The 22,787-nt window shown below is 40.0% G+C and overlaps 1 protein-coding gene across 1 annotated transcript in view; it reads left to right on the top strand.

Moving 5' to 3' along the window:
* The window catches only part of adgrb2 (adhesion G protein-coupled receptor B2), a 232,919-nt gene that overhangs the window by 100,107 nt on the left and 110,025 nt on the right, over positions 1–22,787 (top strand). The window contains exon 3 of the mRNA XM_079571360.1: positions 15,389–15,469. Coding sequence (XP_079427486.1) covers positions 15,389–15,469 — 81 coding nt within the window. The remainder of the gene's footprint in view (positions 1–15,388; positions 15,470–22,787) is intronic.

Here is a 22,787-nt window from a genome sequence, read left to right as displayed (position 1 = left end):
CACAAAGTACATGCGAGATATTTGGTAACATGATTAGTTTAGCTTTTGATCAAAATTCCGATTCACAATGAAATACAGGACTATTTATTTCATTTGACCAGTGTTGACCTGTTGTGAATCTGATGTTCAAAGTAGGTCGTTTTGGCCCCCTGTGTACAATGTTACAGTAGTGAGTGAGTGGTGAGTACCTAAAGGAAGCCCATGCAGGGAGAGGATATGGTATGTCTGTTCCTTGCAGAAATCCAATGCAGGACCTCTTTGATGTGGGAAGTGTGAAGTGTGAGATGCTACTGTTTCTCGATAAACGATCGCTTTTCACCTTAAAGGAACAGGCCACCTGAGATATGTTCTTACCTGAGATATAGACGAGTTGATACGTACCTGTCTGGTCTTTGTGCGTGCCCATGGAAGAGTGTGGTAGCTTCCAACTTCACCTCCGTTTGGAGCTATAGGAATACATTGGGAGAGGCCAAATGCTACAACAACTTTGGTCGTTTTGTGTGACTGAGGGCACTCACAAAGACCAGACAGGTACGCATCAACTCGTCTAAGCTCAGGTAAGAACATATTTCAGCATGTAAAAACGGTGGCCTGTTCCTTTCAACTAGTGCTAAATTCTGCTTAACTTACTCGATTTACTAGACCCAGACTGTCACAAACAAGAGCCAAGTCTTCAAACTGGAAGTGAAAGTGCGTTTCTACTTTCACATTGTGCTGGTGAACGGGCAAATGACTGCTCTTGAATGCTCTTGGATGTGTTAATTGCACCTGTTCATTGCGCTGCAGCCTGTGTGTATGTGTGAAGCCAAGCATCATGGCCGTGCCTCCACAATATCAAGTACTTAAGTGCACCTATTTAGGCTCTCGATGTAATTACTGTTTTGGGTTGCATTAAAAAAAGCCACTTTCCAGCCATTTTTTTCCCCTTTCCTGCCTCTTTTATCTATGTTTTTTGGTTCTTTCTTTCAGCCACGCCACACACGCACACACTCGCACACACTGGAGGACTCCTAAGGGATGCTGGCATATATGGTGGTTTTCATGTGCCTGTTCATTTGTCTCCCTCTTTCCATTTCTCCAGTAGATACCACCTATGGAGAGCCAGATAGAGCTGCTGCAACATGGTCTCGCCCCGCTTATGTGTTTGTGCGATATTGAGCGCAGTTTGAAGCATCCGAGGCAATTTGTGGCAATGCATCTCGCGAAACAATGACAAAAGGAATCGTCGGGGCTTGGATCCGCGACTGCAACAGCTTTTGCCCTTTCATTTATATGGAAGCCTTGAACTGGTCAATGTTCTTGTTCGTTCGGTAAATAGGCACTTTATTAACGGTGATGAAGAAAGTGAAGGTCTGTGCTTGAGTAACGCTGTTGAAATTAATGTTTTATTACCGAATATAAAAGGAACTACTGACATATATGTTAAAGCTAATGGCGGGACTAATGAACAAGATTGTGGTTCACGAACTGTAGAAGAATCCCTGGGCACTGCAGTCTGCCTCAGTTCCTCGGCATATGAATTACAGTATGCGAGCGCACATTGAATACACAAAGTTGAATTTGTGATGAATTGCACAGCCCTTGGTGGAAGTGTGGCTCAACTTGTGCAATGAACAAATTTGCTTCCTTGGACAAAATGGCTGCCAATAAAGTCAATCAAATGCTAATATACAAGACTGATGTGCACGGTCATGTCTGCAAAGCTCCCACTAGGATTCTGTGTCTCCTCAAAGACAGAGGTGAGCGATTTCCTGACGTCGCTCCACTCCACATGACCTTTCATCGAAGAGCCATGCAAAGAAACGCCCCACAGGTGAGAGTTTGCTTCTCATCGCGGGGCAAAAGGGGTAAAAAGATACTGCTACTTGACTCACTGGGGACTTGACAGAAGAAAAAAAAAGCAGCGGCACGCTAAAGCGAATCAATGTGACTATTGGCTGAGGGTACTCAAGTGATTAATCAGTGTGGCATGTGGCTGACTCAGGGATTTGTTAACAAAGTCTTTGTGTGTGCGGAATGAGAGGCAAAAGAGAGATGATAGTGTGGTGACCCGTGTTTTGAAAGCGTTAAACAAGGATCACTTTCTGCCAATTATTAATAACCCTTTTTATCCATTCCATTACCTATTCACTTTTGACGCATAATGTGGGTTGAAATACACACAGAAGTTCTAGGCTTGTAAAAATATAAAAAGGAAATATCTTTTTTTATTTACACACTACTTTGTCTCGTTGGAAGAGGGTGTGAGAGTCGTCGATGTCGTGACTGTCGTGAATCCCTTTTTTTGATTAAATGCATTTTTACCTTTTCACTGCATTTGATGGGACTATTCAAACTGTAACAGAGTCCTTAAAACTGGGATCGGGTGATTTTTTTTTTTTTTTTGTGGGTGGGGGGTTGCCTTACCTCACTCATGCCCACAGGACCAACATTATCCATTCACAGTAAATGATGGTGCAGTCACAATGGACTCCCTTCTGGGCTCTCAATAAGACCCGAAATTAAACTGAACTGAAAGCCAAAAAATTTAACTCAGCCAAGAACAGCCATTATGTGGCCTGGCTCTTGTTCTCGCCATACACAGAGCAGACAGCCCTGGCCCCGCGGCACACTCTCTCAGTCGCCCCTGTAGGGGAATATAAATTACATAGCACATTGCAATTCATCTGTCTGCAACAGGTTGGCCGGACAAGCGGTTAGAAACTCATTTAAAAGGGGGATATTATGGAAAAATCTACTTTTTAGCATTTTACAAGGTTGTACTCTCATCAAAAACATACCCGAAGCTGTGTTTTGAGCCATTTGCGAATCTATTAACTCATCTTTTTGATTCTTCCCCAGAGGCTGTTGTTAGCAGCGCTGGTGAAGCCCCTCTCCTGTTCCCATACAGCTCCACCTGAGGACCTACGTGTCCAGGAAATGCTTTTTTCACCTCCCAATCTCTTGCTTTAGCTTAATCCTTTAATTGCAAAGTAAAAAAAAAACACTCACTATTCCCCCCCCCCCCCCCCCCCCCCCCCTTTTTTCCTCTTTATTTAAACAGCTGCACAGTGAAGGGGAGCAAGATGAGGAGGGGTTGGAGGGGCATAGAAAACTAGGATGTGAAACAATATTGGATATTTTGTTTCAGATCAATATGGCGTTTTCTCACCAACAAAATGCAAGATAGTGATAACAATGTGTTTGAGAGACGTACCAAATACCTGCAAAAAGCATAATAACCCCTTCATTTAGTTACAGCAGACAAGTTGATTTGCTATACACATAATTGCTACAGTTGGACAATTGCAAAGTAGAACAGAAATAAAAGCAAGGGTAGGAGTGCGAAGGTGCACACTTGGACGTGAGAAAAGAGTAAGTGCACAGTTTTCTCACTCACACCTACAGTGACATACTGTATCTTCTTCCATGGATTCTGAGTTGATTAAAGAACCACACTAGAGCAAGTGCGAGCTGGTATTCTCATAGAAGTGGCAGTAGATGTTGTTTTAAAGAAGAACTTAGTAACCCATGCCCCTTGAAGCCGTAAGCGCCACTGCAGGTGTCGTAGCATGTTACGTTTTTTTACTCAGTAATTGTCCATGAGAGTAAATACTACGCTGACAGAAAAGACAAAGGGAGAGAGGGATATTGTACATCCAATTACACAATAGAGAGATTTTTTTTCACTCAAACTTGGCTGTAAATAGTGCTAAAGTGGCGCTAGCCTGCAGTTTGCTTTTCCCGTTAACCTGTTAGCTTCTTATTCGGGATTCTACTAGTGTGTTTAGGGAAGTTACAAGGGTGGTTTTCTGGCCAGAGACACCAGGGGGAGATGAAAGACCCCACAATCATCCACAAACCCTCTTGAGGATAGTTACGTTTTGAGACCTTTTGTAAGATTAGCAGTTTACATCAGTCGTCCCTCAAATATCACTCAAAAGGAACCGAATCATTAATATTAAATTGTATATCTGATTACTATATCTCTCAGAAATGTTACAAACAAATATTTTATCCAAACAATGTTAGCCCAAGTCCCAATATATGTGTGGAAGATTTTATAGTGTAGCAATTACAGTGGTTAATGTGTGGAAATTTCTGTGTAAACATGGAACACTTGATTTGAACACCAAAAGACAATCGATAAAACTAAACAACCACAAGTGTACCTTCTAAAGCAAACTCTTCAACTACAGTTCACCCAAAAATGATAGTGCGCAAGAAAACTGCATGAACTAAACTGACAGATTGGAGACGCACACCCACGTGCATTTTAGTGTTATGTAAAACAACATCTAGGCCGGCATTATTTGATGATTCAACTTTAATCTTCACATATTATTCCTTCCCCTGGTAGTGCGTCCCTGTAATCTGTGCTCTTTTAATGCACAATAGTACTCCTCTCCTCCGACTAAATTGGTGGCATAGTGAGTCAAGACAAGCAGACAAACCCCGCATCTGCAGAATGGATGTGGTAGCCCTTGAATGGTGAGTATTTTTTCCGTCTGCGGTGACGCATTTGAGGTCTGAGGTGGGCTTCAGTGGCGGTCAAGGCCACAGTGCCCGCCTACGTGCCGTCCATCAGTGTGTTTGTGGCTTCGTTTGCTCTATGATGTCACATGGAACCATTCATGTGACAAGGCAGGCGACAGGTCGACATATCAGAAAGACGCATAGGTTGGCGTAGATACCAAAGTGTTTCACACCAAGTGTTTTTGTTTCTGAGTTTTGTTACCTTAATACCGCAAGAAACATTAGAAGATATGAGACAGGCCTCAACTCTGACAGTGTTCAAATCCAGACTGAAAACACTTCTATTCTATTTTTGATTTCATTTCATTAATTAATGATCATAAGCCTTGAGCACCGCTGTCTTTGTCCCCTTTGCAGACAGTATTACACAATATTTTCAGCTCGTTCAGGTTCAAACGTGATACTGTTTGAGCCTGAAGAACCTAGCTGGCTGTGCAAATGTTAATATAGATCATGAGGAAGAAAGGGCAAAAACCACGGCAATCACATTCTGTTCCACAAATATGTGAGGAAGCCAAAAGGCATGAAATTATAATAATCACACCTGCATGAATTGAATTGTACATTGCATTCATGACAGTCAGTAACTAAGCAACTGGAGTTAAGAGAGGCTTTGGACCAACTCATGATTGGGTACGTGTATGAAGTTCATAAGGTTATACATTATCTTACTGTCACTTAACTAAAAAAAAATAAAAATAGACAAATTGATTGCAAATGACAGAAATATAAAATGTCTTTAGCTGCATTATGGGGTCATAAGAAGGTGATGTTGATATGTGGGAGGATTGAGTAGTTTTGCACAACATGTATAAGCAGATCACGTTTTTTTGCGTATAGAACTAAGCCGTGTCTTGAAAAAAGTAACGTGTATGCATGCATATCTATGAAACATAACACGATAAAAGGTTTTGAAATGAGCTGGACAGTCAGATTTGAATATAGTTTATTTCGTGAGTCAGTGCTTATTATCAGAAACATGAGACACAAATGGAAACATGCTGGGTGATAGCCATGATCTACTTTCTGTTTGTTATCCCACCTACACGGTCACAAAGACTCTCAATCATTCTCTCTGAATAGCAGAGGTGGGAGTAAGTCACTAAATGCAAGTCTCGAGTCAAGTCCAAGTCGTGAAGGTCCAAGTCTCAAGCAAGTCCAAGTCAATCGGTCATGGGCTCAAGTCAAGTCAAGTCAAGTCATAGCTTTTGTCAAGTCAAGTCAAGTCAAGTCTTGCTTTAGCCGGCAAATCACCTCAAGTCACAAACGCCAGCGTGTCTACTTTTCAAAATGTGTTTAATCTTGAAAATAATAAGTGCTTTCTCAAGATACCGTAATTTTGAAAATTTAGGCTAAAATCAAACTTTTAAAAACTCATGGATTTGGATTTAAAGACAGCATTTTAAGGAAGGGGGCCCGGGGGGGGCGACTTAAAAAATATGAAATATAGTATTCTAAATATGAGCTGCTTTTCCCTGCAGTCTGAAAGATAAATATAAAATAATATTTTTATTTTTGTTAGTTTCTGGCAGTTATTCTGTCAGTGGTTCCCCTGTACTGCCGCAGCCCCTGTATACTCGGATTCGCCCCTGCTCAAAATAGATTCCGCGTAGCCTTCAGTCCCGCTGTCACTGGGCTGTGTGCGGATGCGTAAAATAGTCACTAAATGCTGTAAACTTTGTGTGAACACCTTAAAGCATTGAAAAGCCCCAAGATTTCTGTTGATTAGGCCGCCCGTCTGCGCTGTAGGTACAGCCCATTGTTTCAAACGTTTTCCTGTCCATAAATCTCCACCTCTTCACTGTCTTTAGTAAAATTTTTAATGCACGTATTTCGACGTCGTATTTCCTCCTGCCTTTACGCGCTGTATTGATTAGAAGCGCTCCGTCGGGAAACCGAACACGCATGTGGATAATTACCATATGTTAACATAGATGCGCCGCTTTTACGCAATGAATCCTGATCTTTCAACAGTTTCACTCAAATAAATAATAACTATAAAGTCACAGCAAGTCATTGAGAGTCATTGGCTTCAAGTCCAAGTTAAGTCTCGAGTCACACACAGCAAGTCCCAAGTCAAGTCGAGTCTTTTTGGAGCTTTGGTCAAGCAAGTCTCAAGTCACAAAAATTGCGCCTCGAGTCTGACTCGAGTCAAGTCATGTGACTCGAGTCTCCCACCTCTGCTGAATAGTCTCTCTTTATCAGTCAGAGAGACTCCAACTCTGGCCACTTTTAAAGCATGTTTTAAACTGTGGCTAAAGGAAAACCAGGCCTGTGAACACTTTTAGTTGTTAATGCATTTATTGTTGTCACATTATGTTAATTGTAAATTGTACATTGTGTATGTGCTGCCTGCCTAAAGACTACAGATTAGACTGGACTACAGAAACTAGCATCCCCGCTATAATCTGGCATATTTACAGTGCTCATGTGCAACTGTTCATCAACTTGCATTGTCCCTATCAAATAAATAAATAAATTAACAAGCTTACGAATACATACACACTGAAGGACACAACAAACCGTATGCAATGACTGAATGGCCAACATCAGCAAACAAACAAACAAACAAACATTTGCCATTTTATCAAGATTATTGCAGCTACATATTCTTACATTATTACTGAACAAGAATAAAGAGATAGCGTTCATATAGTTTAGCCACAATCATGCTTAAGCATGTTGCAGTAGTAGATGAATGATGATGATTATTAGCCCAGCAGTCGTTTGTTTGAAATTTTGTGCTGGCTTTGTCTTTTGGCTGACTATGCAATGTTCTGTCCCATTGACCTCTGTAGTCTCATTTGGGGCATACAGCCTGTGTGGCATGTGCATAGTGTCTGGACTGCATACACTCCACTACCCAATGCTAATGCTAATTGTGGCTCTGCTCATGCATACACTCGGTTTAGTCATTAGCATTATACATGCCGTCCGTGTGCTCTCCATGCGACTTCCAAGTGAACGCTCGGGATGTCACACAGCCATAAACATGCATGACCGGTAGCATGTTTGCATACAGAATGGAAATAGCGCTGATCATGACAGGCTGTTTAATGCCAAGGAGTAATTAAAACACCCACAAAGTAGGCGTATTCCTCACAGTTGGATATCTGGTAGCAACCCAGATACCCAACTGTAAGGATTAATTTTACAGTGTTTGCATCCATCATCTCCACAGTGTACATTTTCATCCTTATTATCACTAACATGAGCGGACCCTCTGAAGTAATCATTTGAACCATATTTATGTTTCTGCACTTTCTTTTTGAGATTGACAACGGACACAAACCATCCTTTAAGTTCAGCATCAGCATAACATTGTTCCCATGGCAACAAAGTGCAAGTCTTGGAGCCAGCATTGAGCAGCACTCATGTGGCTCTGCTATGGAAGCATTACTGTTGTTGACTGTGTGACCCAACACGGCCGTTTGAAAGAGGCTGGGAAAAAAAAAATCAGCTTTCTCTGTGTGATTCATTACAAGCCAGCGGGAAAAGTTAGTGTTTTCAAGGACCACACATAGGTACTTGATCAGGACACAGTAGGATATTAGACTATTTACTGATTTTGAAATGTGGGACAAGGAGGCCGGAGTAAATAACAGATTAGAAGGAGCCAAACTCAGGTCATGCCAACTCCCTAAACTCCCTACAGAAATCTGGCAAATACTTCATTACAGGAAGATGTTCACTATTAGGTCAAACAAAAGTGTAGTAAAGCAATCAGTCACTTGATGATTGCCATTGACAGCTGACCTAGTCCCATCCATATGATATCTTTAACCTCTTAAAGGGACTATACAGAGTTTAAAAATGTTAAAATTATGTATTTTCCTCCCCCTACATGTTCCATCCATGTCCTAATGTGTAGAATGAGCCCAAACTTATTCACCAAAACTGCCTCTAAAATCCTGCACTGTCACTCAAAAAGTTACTTCTGGTCCGAAGTGACATCATGCACGAGCTTATTATAGAGACTGCAGTTACGCTTATGACCTGAGGTGGCAGTAGTGAGCATAAAATGATCAACTTGCATCTAGTCTTTAACATCCTGCCTTAACACAGTGCATTTTCTCCACCTCGGCTTTACCCAAATCTAAAAGGTCACAGCCAGAGTAATGTCTCATTTGAAAGCTAAGACCGACAAAACTCATCTAAATCATCATCATTTAAATCAAGATAATTTTCCTCATGTTGTTGCTGTGCTGTTTTTTTTATTGCGTCTTCATCACATTTTTGCCACATTTTCATTGCTTTTTGACACTTTTCTGTTGCTCTTTTGTGGCTTTTTCGTCAATTTTTTGACACATTTTCAGTTATTGCGTTTTTGTTTTTGTTTTTTTTGTTTTCTGTTGCACTTTTGTTGCCTTTTTGTTGCGTTTCCGTTACATTTTTGCCACGTTTTCCTCGCTCCCTTGTTACATTTTCATCCTTGTTTTTGTCTCATTTTTTTGCCCTTTTGACGCTTTTTCCAAGACGCTTTTAGATTCGGGTAAAGCCAAACTGCACAAAATGTGATCGGTTCAGGTGAGGGTTAAGAGGTTAATTGCGGAGGTCCTGATGCATCTTGCTTTGCTGTGTATTTTCTCAGCATTGACAAATAATCTGGTCCAGAAATCAAATCAGGATATACAACCCGGGACTTTGAAATTATGATTTCACGCAATCTGCCACGAGGTCAATGTGTGAAGATTAGGAGAATTTGTCAAGGTGACACACTATGCCTGCCTCAAAGTGGATTCAGACATTCAGCCCGTAGCTTTGTATCGGTGTAATCGGTGACTCACTCGAACAGAGTTATCAAAATGCTTGTGTGGCAAACCCGGGGTAAATGTTTATCTGCCATCGATCCGTTTAGCGTGCTGCTTGCCATGACTGTAAACACTGCTTGCTTGCTTTATTGTTAAACCCAACCACCACTGGAGTATAATTGTGTGTAATTGATCAAGTCAATCCCGAGCACTAATGTTACTTCAAATGAATAGCCAGGGCCTTCAGAGCATCGATTGTTCCTTGATTGTGGCCATGAAGCTTTGCTCGGAGTCTGACACACTGCACATCTCTCTAAAGTCTATATTTGTATTTAGAGGATTCAAATAATAATCAAAATCAAACCATGTAACTGGAGCTTAGCATTAGAGTGCTTTCCATACAGCAATAGAGTCTTTATGGACTCCTCCGGTCTACCCCATCAACATGCACATTTGGCAAGATCTGAAGATGAGTCTCCTGCAGTAAAATTGCCCACTGCTCTTGACAAGTTACCCCAGCCAGTCTTCATATACAGTATATACACATATAGGGTGAAACAAAACACCAGAGCTAACTTAGGATAGGGCTCTAAACGAAGCTTCAGCAGGTGTACTCTAACATGTTGTCGCAACCAAACACTGAACACAAGTAAGCTAGATCTAAAATATGAGCGGTGGTGGTCAAATAGCTTGGTTTCATTGGTTGAGTAAAAGTACCGTTACTCCTTCTTTGTCGTCGGATAATGGCATTGACTGAAGATCTGCACACTGACACCTACTGTTCTGGAGGGTGCATATCGAGCCTCTTAAAATAATGAAAACACATCACCAAATTCATATGTAGAGGAGTAGACAGTATTATATTTGTCTTTGGAAATGTAGAAGTAAAAGTAGTAAATTCTCAACACTTAAACGAATAGGCCACTATTTTTAAATACTGAGATATGTACTTACCTTAGCTTAGACGAGTTAATGTGTAGCTGTCTGGCCTTTACGTGTGCCCTCAGTCACATAAACAGAGCACAGACAGCGTTAGCATATAGCCTCTCCTCTTCTCATCTATGGATCCAAACATGAGCTACATGAGCCTTTACACGATCCAAGTATAGCCAAACAAAATTAAACATGTTGATTTTCTAAGCGGATAAAAAGGGGAACTATATAATATAATATTACTACGCCTATACTACTATTATTGCATTGGTTTGGGTACAGACTCATGTAACCATATTTAAATAGGTAAAACGTGGAAGAGCTTGGTCGCTTCTAACTTAACCGCCGTTTGGATCCATAGATGCGAAGAGGAGAGGCTATATGCTAGCGCCGTCTGCGCTCTGTTTACGTGACTAAGGGCACGCGTAGAAACCAGACAGGTACATATCATCTCGTCTAAGCTAAGGTAAGAACATAATCTCAGTATTTAAAAACGGTGGCCTATTCCTTTAAGTAAATGTACTTTGTTATTGACCACCTCTGAAAATGTGTTAAGTAAGATTCAGAGCTGCCTTGGGATGCACTGGTAATATTCAACCAAATCACAAGATGTATTGAGACCTGAAAAGAAAATACCACCAGTTTGAGAACCTCTTATCTCAGATAAATTCAGGGGTTGAAGCCAGACACAATGACTCGGCTGAGAGTGTGAGGATGGAGATTCAAAAAATATCTAATAAGAAACTGAAAATGTGGGGAAAAGAAAAACCATTTGAGACTGCGAATGAAATGAAACAAAGCCAATTTGGCGGTAGAAGAATTTGCCAGGCGGTGTGTTTATCCGTGTGTGTATATAGCTGTGAAGGTGCGTTGCCGTATGTATGAGCGACTGATATGAAAACAGTGGCGGACGCCGGGGTGCAGAAAACTCGATTGTGAATCCATTTTCGAAGGCACATAACTGACCTTGAGCCCCCTGTAAGGCAGAGGCTGTCCCGCTCCAACCTGATTCCACTTCGCTCTTCATATCTGCCACGCGGCGATGGGAAGGCAAAGACGGGAGCGAGGAGAGATGGGGCCAGATGGAGTGGATGTGGCTGTCCTGTAGCTTATAAAAAGCCCATTATGGTGCACTTCTATCAGTTTGGACTCTCCCAGATGGACCCCGGAGTAAATGGACAGCACCAGAGAAGCCATAAGCTCAGATTTGATATATGGCTGAAAATAGCCTTGTGCGTGTGTATGCATGTGTGTGTGGGTGTGTTTGTGTGTGCCCATTTTGCCTGGCTGGACAAACATGTGGGTTTTTGTATGCTATTTACTTCACACATCTGTTTTACAAGGTTGCCATATGTCTCTCTTTATGCATTTTAAACTGTATATACGCCATGTCAGTGGTTGGTTTGAGTAGTAGATTATAGGTCGGTATAGATAGGCAGGTAAAGCAATGTAAATATGCATGCCGTATGAAGTTCTTTTGCTGCATCTGTTGACACACAACTGTGCGCTACGTTATTTTGAATATTCGAAAATCTGAATGAACAATGGTATGTGGTCAATTTTTAACAGGTTTAGCAAAATCCCAGCCGCGTCCCAGTCCACTTGTCAGTACCGTCTTATCTCTCAGCCATGTTTACTTCTTCCCGTGCAGGTGTCTGTCACAGCATGTCCGCGCACGCCGCACCAAGGTATTTTAAAGCTCCGGTGTCGTTGCTAATGTGTGTAATTAGGTATTCGCTGTGCTGTTGGATGATTTAATTCGTGTGTGTTTGTGTAGACTGTGGCGATCTCTGCCGCGTGATGGAGAATCTTTGAACAGCCTTTGCCCGCTGAGTGACAGACATGAGGCTTCTGTGTCCTTCCTTCCGCATGCTTCAGTCACAAAGCAGAAGGGAATTAAAGCACAGATTTGAGAACGTGCATGAATCATCACTGAGATGCATTTTGTGCTAGATTTCTTAAATAGCTCTTGTTGTGATTGTTTTTGTGGCAATATTTAAGAAAGTGACACTTACAAAGCATTAACTAAGGGTGCATTCACAACCCCCTCTTTTTTGTCCTCCTATTATTTTTATTGAGTTCAGTTTACAACGGTAAGTTATATCAAGACAGATATTATATGAAAATAATCCCCTCTTTTGTAGCTACACGCATACCTACACATATTTGCCCCCAACACATACTCCATTCACCTTCACACTCAGACGGACTCATTCCTGCACACACTCGGGCAGATGTGCACAGCAACCACTGCCCCGCTATATGTTAATGACAGGAAAAAGAAAAAAAAAGGGAAGGAAAGAAAGAAAGAAAGAAAGAAAGAAAGAAAGAAAGAAAGAAAGAAAGAAAGAAGAACCATGCGAAAAAGAAAAAAATATATATAAAATATGTATATATCATCATCATGCATGATTAGGATTTGGACAAATATGTATTAAAATGGGTCCCCAGCCCTGATTGGATCCGTTTTAGTACCTTGTCTGCGCCCGTTTCCCTCGGACACTCATCATGTAGTTTTTGATGTCTCTGCCCGGAGCCTTCACAGCTGTCTCTTGTGAGAAAAAAAACATACTCAGTTAGTCCTGGTTTAGTCCCGGTTTTGCCTCGTCTGCTGCTCCGTGTATCGGCTCATTTATCTCCCATTTCGTCCGTAAAAAGATCTGTGTGTTCCGGTCACTGGCATATTAAAAAATACGAAAAGAAAAACCCACACCGCCACTGTCTGATACCGCTCTGATACCGCTCCATTTTGTCAACAAGAGACGGAACAGGAAGTGGAGTTTAATTGACCAATCAGAGAAGCGTGTTTCTTGTTCACTGTTTTTCCTGTAGAAGGTTTGGACACAGCTCCCCCACAGGCGTGCAGTGGAGCTCTGCATTTAAAAATATTGGTTCGATTGACAAAAAAGAGGACATTGAAGAAAAACAACATTACTTCTTGCCTTCAATTTGTAAATACGCAATTATTAACAACTTATTCAGTTGGATAAAGTGTGCATCCATTTGAGCTTGACACAATGTCGACGGGATTTGTTCGCAGCAGTAAACGCATAAACTAATTTCCTTCACTTAAAGTAAACTGGAATTGAAAGGTGTTTCTTGTAATTGCTCTCCTCACCTGGATAATAAGGTGCCAGTTTCATGGTTCACAAAGCGACAGCACGGCTTACTTTAAAGTGGCCACAGCTAGAATATGCAGACTTTTGCTCTGCCATTTTGCTCCTGCATCTGAAAGAGGAAATAGAAAAATTGAAACCAAAGCGTTATCCTGTGGCACTCCGTCAGTCACAGGTACACGATTTCACACAAATCACTGTCGCCAGCCTGCCGAATGACTGACAGGCTTCACAGTGTCTAAGCTTCAGCCGCTACTCTGTATGAAATGGCCTTTTATCTTTAATACTGCCTTTGAACACTGTAGTGCTCTGCTTTGTGCACTGCTGGCTCACCCTTCTACATTATGTGCTTTAATTCCGCTTTATTCTGTAACTTATTTTTTATTTCGAAACTCTCCAACGCCTTCTTGCTAGCTCCGGTTTGAAGCCCCTTTGATCTGTGGACATTTTTCGCGACACGGTTGATTTCTGACTGACCACATGTCCTCATCTGCCCCAGATATCGACCCTGCGTGTAAGGGCTGGAAGTGATACAGCCCTGGAAGAAGGAGGCAAAGATTCCCCTGAGATGAGGAAAATAGCTGAAATTGGTAGAAAAAGGGACAGAGAAGGGGCACGGTAAGGTTATAGGGTGTGTGATGATGTGTCCATTAAAGCGCAGTCCAGAACATTAAACAATATAGTGAGGTCTACAAAGATCAAGTCACTAAGGGTTTCATCCATATTGATCTTTACTTTTAACTCTCCTCCTGCATCTTCTTTCCTCTGTCCCTCTGCACTACAGAAACGAGTGCATAGCAACAAATAGAATAGTTATCCTGCCAGGTAATTTTCTGCATCCCCCCCCCCCCTTTTTCCGCAGGCTCCATCTCAGGTGAGTGATGGCTTTGAATATATAGCCTTTCTCAAGCCTTGATAGGCACTCGCTGAAAAATGAACCATTAGCCTTAAAAAGCATGGCTTTTCAGTGATACAGAAATGAAAAATATACAGTAGTGATATGACGATATGGCCGTTGTCTGAGCTGCAGGAAAAGGCAGACAGGAAAGACAGATTGTAGCCTTTCTCTTTGACCAAACATGTTTTTCTTTATACTGTGCTGGTGAGTGTAGTTTTTTAGGCAGTAAGGGAATCTACATAATGTTTATGTGTTACGGTTTGTTTTTCATGTTTAAACAAATCAAAGAAAAATCTGGAATACTGATCTGTTTTTGTTACTCACAGGCCATATGTGTGTGATAAAACAGGACTGTGTTCCATACATTTCTGAAAAGCCTTACTGTTTGTTGTATTCACTGATGTACAGCAAGCAACAGTGCAGTGTTTTAGTAGGCAGCTGAAGATATCAGTCTCTCTGAACACGGCAGCATGCTGCTCTTCTGTTTAAATATGTTTTTTTGGGCTTTGGTTGAAGTCTCCCTGCTGAGAACAAAACTAAACCAAATAATGAGAGAAGCTTGGAGTGAATGAAAGAATGTGAGATCAAATAAAACAGACATTTGTCCACCAAAGACTCTGCCTCAGCCATAGGCTAAATTAGACGCAAAAGGCTGAGCAAGTCACAAGCAAATCATAGTCATTTTCAACTTGTGCAGTGTGTGCATATCGAACTGTTACATAACGAGACAGAAGGAAAAAAAATGTTAAGGATAATTTAACTTGGGAATGCTCTTATCTTTGCGTAAATGCTCCTCTCCTGAAATATCCCCCTGGGTAAAATGTGCTTATGTGGAAATGATGCTTTGAATCAAATGCAGTTTCTTTTACAAACGGAGCGCCACACTTGCTCACATCAACACGTTTTTATTTTAACTTTTACTATATTCCCATCAATAACTGGGCCAGTGATATAAGATAGTGTTGACGTGTGTTTATTTGAATCAATGCAACTCACAGACAGCGGACTTGACATTTGCACTTACTTATTGTGATGGGTGCCAGACTGTGTGTGTTGCAACATTGATCATGTTGAGAGACTCGCGCGCAATGAAACAGAATTGTAGATGTTCGGGAATGTGGAAAATCAGTGGGCTCAGAATTCAATTCGCATTAATATATTTCTTTTGTTTTCAGATCCTTACGATGATGACCTGAAAGTGAAGACCCAAAGGCCGCGATCAGCTGACCAGCCAGGTGTGTTTCAGGCACAGACAGGTGAGTGTGGAGGATGAGTGTGGAGATGCGGGCAACTGTTGGGACCAGCATCTAGCAGTGCTAATTTCATGGACTGAGTCAAAGTTGGGTCAAAGTTTCTGTTTTGTTTTTATTTTTTCCTCAGACTCAAAAATAAGAGGTTTTTGTTAACCAACACAATGGAAAAGCAGTAACAAGCTCCAAATTAGACAGTTTACACAAGCCCCAAACAAAACCAGTTTGTTCACTTTGTCCACAAAGCCATGACATTAATATCTATATTTGACTGATTAGATTATAGATTTTAGTTGAAAAAAGTTGTGGGGTATTTTGTCACAAAACTCAACCCGACTCATATTGAAAAAAAATATCAATTCACTAAATGTTGAGTTATAAAACCCTACTGTTTGTCAAAATATGTTTGAATTAGACTTTAAATTAACACATAACAGGAGGAAATTGGATAATGACAGAAAGCAGCAAACAATTTTACCACAAGTGGCACCTCTCTGCAGATCCCATGTAGCCAAAGTGTGAATTGCATATAAAGAAAATTTCAAATGTGTCTGAGGATGTAGTTATGGCTGTCATGCAAACCCAGACACAAGCTTTTCTGTGACTTATATACACAAGTTATACCATCATTACCATAACCAACACTAAAGCATGTGTGGCACGCTCAAGACTGAGGGACGCTATGATTTTGTAAACAAGGAGAAAATAATAACATTTAAGGACGTTTTCACACATGTTGGTGCGTACATAGGTCGCCCCAAGATCCCCCTATTTCCAAATGCATTTAATCCAAAGTTCATTAAGTCCTTGTTCGCATGTGTCTGCACCAAACATCGCACCATCAGCCACGTAACAAAGATCAGCTGTTCAACGAACTTATTCCCATGACAACGGGCATCGACCTGTCAATGTTACGCTGTGGTCAGTCCTCTCCCTCGTGGTTAAATACAGGAGGGTGATGTACGTGAAGTGAGGAGAAAAATGCTCTGTAATCGGCTCATGAAGACGACAGTTTTACTGCAGCAGGAAGGGAAAGACGGGCCAGAAGAGAGACGTATGATTTAAAGTTCCATTTTGCCTCGTCAGAGCAGTAATCCAAATGTCCTCATGCAGCCTGTTTTCATTCTGTCTTTGCTCAAAAAAGAGGCATCAAAGCGAGAGTAGTTCGTCCAGAGGTCGGCCGCATTCACACCACACCCGCTCCGAGGCAGAGAGCGGCTCAGGCTATAAAACCACCCTTGTAAATTTCCCTGTACCGGGTTGGAGGCGCAATACACACTAAAAGAATCACGAAGAAGAACCTAACAGGCAAAGCAAACTGTGGGCTAGCGTCACGTAAACAGTATTTACAGCCAAGTGTGAGTAACAAAAATTATCACCATTGTGCAATTGGGTTGTGGCACAATGTACAATACCCCTCTCTCCCTTTGCCTTTTCTGTCAGCGTAGTATTTACTCTCACGGACAATTAGTGAGTAAAAAGAACTCAACATGCTACGACACCTGCAGTGGCTCTTACGGCCTCTAGGGGCATGAGTTACTTAGATTTGCTTTAAAGCAAGATAAGGTTGAAAACGGAACGCTGAGCTTAAAACATTATACACTGCGTTCCAAATTATTATGCAAATTGGATTTTTGTGTCAAAAAGGTAAAAAAAAAAATAATAATAATGAAACTTGTGGATGGTATCGTGTCTCGGGGCTCTATGAATCACTGACATTAATCTCAGAGACCTGGGATGATTAGTTGTCAGGTTAAGCCCAGTTACGGGAAAAACTACTGAAAGGGTGTTCCACTTTATTATGCAGATCACCATTTTCAAGCAATATGGTAAAGAAAAAGGGTCTCTCTGCTGATGAAAAGCTTGAAATAGTTGAATGCCTTGGTCTAGGTATGAAAACCTTCGATATTTCATGAAAGATTAAGCATAATCATCATACAGATAAGAGATTTGTGGATGATTCAGACACACTCGGGTTTATGCAGATAAAGGCACAATATGGACGGTTTCTGCCAGACAAACACATCAGATTAGGAGAACAGATGCTACAAAGCAGCATACAGGTATTTGAAGCTGCTGGTGCCTCTGGAGTCTCCCGAACATCAAGGTGTAGGACCCTCCAGAGGCTGCAGTTGTGCATAAACCTTCTATCCGGGCCCCCGTAAACTGTTCATTGAATGCATTCATTCATTCGTTCCGGTTCCGGTGCACGGTGGTTGCGCGTTGCTTGAATCTCTGTTGTAGTGCTTGATTCACTGGATTATTATAATTAGAGACTTGGTTGCGGATTTCGTCGATGTGAAGGAGTTACGGACATTAACCGATGCTTGGATATTCTAAACATAAAGGACATTTGGACGAGTGCGATGCGAGGAACTAGCTAACTACATCAGCTAGTCGGACGTGGTAGCTAAGCAACAGCAACAACAACAGCAGCAGCTAACCTGACGTCGCCGCTCAACACTATGCCAAATAAAACTCGGTCTATGGAGGAGGTGGAGGATATTAAAAAAGCGCTTGACTTTCTCTCGCAGGACGTAAGTGACATAAAGGATAAACAGGACAAGATTCTGAAACTTGTGGAGGAAGTGTCGGAGCTACGTGTGCGCATCGAGGAAAGGGACAAAAAGATATCGGTGTTGGAAAAAAAAGTAGAGGATCTGGAACAATACTCAAGACTCAATGATGTAATTGTGACTGGATTAAAAATCAAACCCCGCTCATACGCTCACGCTGTGGGGGCTGGCGGCGGGGCAGATCCAGGCGAGCTGGAGGTGAGCTCTGCGGAAAAGCAGGTGGTGGATTTCCTCGTGTCCAACGACATACATGTGGACATAAATATGATCGAGGCGTGTCATCCTCTCCCCATGAAGGGCAACATTCAGCCAGCTGTGATCCTGAGGTTCGCCAATCGAAAGCACAAGGTCGCACTGATGAAGCAAGGAAAAAAGCTGAAAGGTACCAACGTCTATCTGAACGATCACTTGATTAAAAGGAATGCAGACATTGCCAAAAAAGCCAGACTCTTAAGGAAACAAAACAAAATACAGAACACCTGGGTTATGAATTGTAAAATATACATTAAACTTAATGGATCAGTTGAAAACGCTAAAGTATTGGTTATAAGAGACATAGAGGAACTGAATAAGTATGAATGAATGTATTAGTGGGTCAATGAGTTAGAAAAAAAAAAGAAAAAGAAAAAAAAAAAGAACATCTGTCTATACTCATACAATGACATCCATTCATACTCCATATACTGCTGATAGCAGTGACCTAAGTTTACACCAAAGGATCTTGGACTATGAGCTCTTAGAACTTAAAACTTCAGAGTACACTGAACATAATGTATTAGATTTGGAAGATCAGCTAGACCCAGATAATATGTTCCTAACATCTAACGCAATTAATTGCAAATACTACACTGAAGACGAATATAAAAACTCTGTTAAATCAGAAGGGAAATTCTCAATTATCCATTTCAATAGTAGAAGCATGTACGCGAATTTTGATGCAATTAGAGAATACTTAAAACAGTTTGAGCAACCATTTAGTATCATTGCAATATCAGAAACATGGTTCAATGAGGATAAAGGCATAGAGTTTGAGCTAAATGATTATGAGTTAAACTATGTAAACAGAACAAATAAAGGGGGAGGAGGAGTTGCTATATACGTCCTCAAGAAATTTAAATTCAAAAAATTAGAAAGTATGTCAGCATCAATAAACAACTTGCTTGAATGCTTATCAATAGAAATTATCAATGAAAAAAAGAAGAACATAATAGTTACTTGTCTATACAGGTCACCAGGCTCAAGCTTGGAAATATTTACAAATTGGGCGGAAAAAACATTCTCAGAAATAAGTAACAAGGTATTATTTATCTGTGGGGATTACAATATTGATTTGATAAATCCAAATAAACATAAAATAACTGATGAATATATTAATAGGATGTACAGTATGAGTTTATACCCGACTATCACAAGACCGAGCAGAATTACAACGCACAGTGCTACCCTCATTGACAACATTTTCACAAATAATATGGAGTTTACAAATGTCAGCGGCCTATTGGTTTGTGATATAACGGATCATCTGCCCGTATTCACGGTGTATGATGATAATGACATCAATCAAATATCATCTGAAAAATTTATTTATAAACGAGTGAGAACTGAGGAGGCAATTGAACTACTTTACAGTGACTTACTAAAACAAGATTGGAATGATGTATTTAACAAGAATGATGTGAATAGTGCTTTTGAATCTTTTTTGGAAATTTTTAGTGCAGTATACAATAAAAACTGTCCAATACGGCAATTCAGTAAAAATAGCAAAGGGACAAAATGCCCGTGGTTAACCAAAGGTTTACATAATGCTTGCAAGAAGAAAAACACTCTATATAGAAAGTTCCTAAGACTAAGAACAGTAGAATCTGAACGTAGATACAAAACATATAAAAATAAATTGACGGGTATATTAAGAAATAGTAAGAAATTATATTATACTAATCTATTATATAAAAACAAGAACGACATGAAAGGGGTATGGGGAATACTAAATAATATAATCAAAGGTGATGCAAAAAAATATTCAAATCCATGCTATTTCAGTGATGGGACTAATGATAATCACAATAAGAATGAAATTGTAGAAAGTTTTAATAGCTTTTTTGTAAATGTTGGACCGGATCTGGCATCAAAAATCCCTGACTGTAGCAGTGAAATGGAGTCATTGATAAGCATTAATTCAAAAACTATGTTTTTGTCTGGAGTAACTGAAACAGAAATAATAGATGTTGTTAACGTGTGTAAAAAGAAATTGTCTACTGATTGTTTTGATATAGATATGACACTAGTTAAAAAAGTTATACATGGTATAGTGAAACCATTAACCTACATATGCAACTTATCATTCCTGACAGGAACGTTTCCAAATAAAATGAAAATTGCAAAAGTAATACCCATACACAAAAATGGAAACAAACACATCTTCACTAACTACAGACCTGTCTCGCTCCTCCCACAGTTTTCCAAAATCTTAGAGAAACTTTATAACAGCAGAATGGACAAATTTATAAATAAGCATAAACTAATTAATGAAAGTCAGTATGGTTTTCGAGAAGCAAGGTCTACTTCAATGGCCATCATCGATGCAATAGAAGAAATTACTAATAGCTTAGAAAAAAAGAAACATGCAGCTGGAATATTTATTGATTTGAAAAAAGCATTTGATACACTTAATCATTCTATATTATTAAAAAAATTAGATAGATACGGCATAAGGGGAGTGGCTTTGAGTTGGATCCAAAGCTATTTAACAGGGAGACAACAGTATGTGAAGATGGGGGAGTTTACATCAGGATGCTTGGACATTGGCTGTGGTGTCCCACAGGGATCTGTCTTAGGCCCAAAGTTGTTCAATTTATATATTAATGACATTTTTAATGTGTCTAAATTATTAAAATTAGTGATTTTCGCAGATGACACAAACATTTTCTATTCTAATGACAATCAAAGTAGTTTAGTAACTAACATAAACCGTGAATTAAGGAAATTAAAAATATGGATGGACAGTAACAAATTGTCCCTCAACTTAAATAAAACAAAAGTAATGTTTTTTGGTAATTATAATGGAAAACTAGACCCAATAAATATAGATGGTGTTGACTTGGATACGGTAACAGAAATTAAATTTTTAGGAGTCACCATTGACAGTAAATTAAGCTGGAAAACACACATACGACACATACAAGGTAAAGTCTCCAAAAGTATCTCAATCATCAATAAAGCCAAGTTCTTTTTAAATTACAAAGCATTGCTTTTATTATATGGTTCATATTCAAGCAGTGTCTTCCACTAGAAAAAGTATGTGTGTGTCTGTATGTGGAGTTAAACTCTGGAACAAACTGGGGTCAGAGCTCAAACAATGTCCAAATATTCAACATTTCAAATCAAGATATAAAAAAATTGTCTGGACAAAGTACAGGAAAGAGGAAATGGGTAATTGACTGTTAATGGGTTTTGGAAAGTGCTATATACATTAAAGGACCGATCAAGCAAATGATGAAGTTTATTATTATTATAATTACTGTTGTTGTTATTGTTATTGTTATTATTGTTGTTATGAATGATTATTATTATTGTTATTATACGACATAATCTATAACTCAGTTATGGCTATTGCTGTTGTGTTATTATCATCATTATATATACATAGCAACCTATGTCTTATTCTTGAATCAAACAAAATCGATTGAGTCAGTGATATTGGTATTGGTGCTGATGGTAATAAAAAAGGAAGTAAATTCTCAGAAGTGATAACATGTACATAACCGTGTGTTTCTGCATTCAACATAACTCGTAGTACAGGGCAGGCAAGCGGGGCCGGCTGCTCGAGGAGAGCATCGTCTGGCAGCAGACTCCGAAATCTTGTCTCTTTTAATGCACAGCATAGGACACTTAACACATGATGGTCCGGTTGCTTGGGGGCTGCCCCCCTCTGGCAGCTGGTCCAGCACAGAAGAAATGAAAACATAAGAGAAAACAAAAAAAATAGACAACAGAACCTTGATTCCTTTTAAGTGCACATCATTAAGATTAATATTGTTACCATGAGCATCGATCAGGCAATACAATATATTTCATGAATAAATGCAGAGTGTGTTATGTATTATTCATGCACATTGACACAAGTAATGCTACATGGGTTGTGATGATGTTGATGATGATGATGATGATGATGATGATGATGATGAGGATTATGAATAACAGTAATACTAACATGACAATAAATAACGCATAAGGAAATAATAAATAAATAAATAAATGTATACACTTGTTATAAAGTGTAACATACTGTGATTGTTGACTTAATGTAATGCATTGTTGCATTTGATGTAAATATGTAATCATATGTTATTATTGCAACCACATTATTATTATTGAAGTGAATAGGGGGTGGGAGTTAATAAGCTTGTCTTCTTCCCACTCCTTTTCGAGCTTTGTAATTATTATTATTGTTTTTTTTCTCACTTTTGTGTCTGTTTTGTGTAGCTCGAAATAAAATATTCAATCAATCAATCAATCAATGCTGAGTAACAGAAACGGCTGCAGTGGCTCAGAAATATATGAGGACTAATTTTCAAACAGTCTTGTTCACTGATGAGTGCTGTGTAACCCTGGATGGTCAAATCAATGGAGTAGTGGATAGTTGGTGAATGGCCACAATGTCCCAACAAGGCTGTGACGTCAGTAAAGAGGTGGCGGAGTCATGTTTTGGGCCAGAATCATGGTGATGCTGAAGCTGGTCGGCCCCTTTA

This window comes from Gobius niger (genome assembly GCF_951799975.1).
Source record: "Gobius niger genome assembly, chromosome: 14".
Taxonomy (NCBI): Eukaryota; Metazoa; Chordata; class Actinopteri; order Gobiiformes; family Gobiidae; genus Gobius; species Gobius niger.
This window is presented reverse-complemented; position numbering and strand designations above follow the sequence as displayed.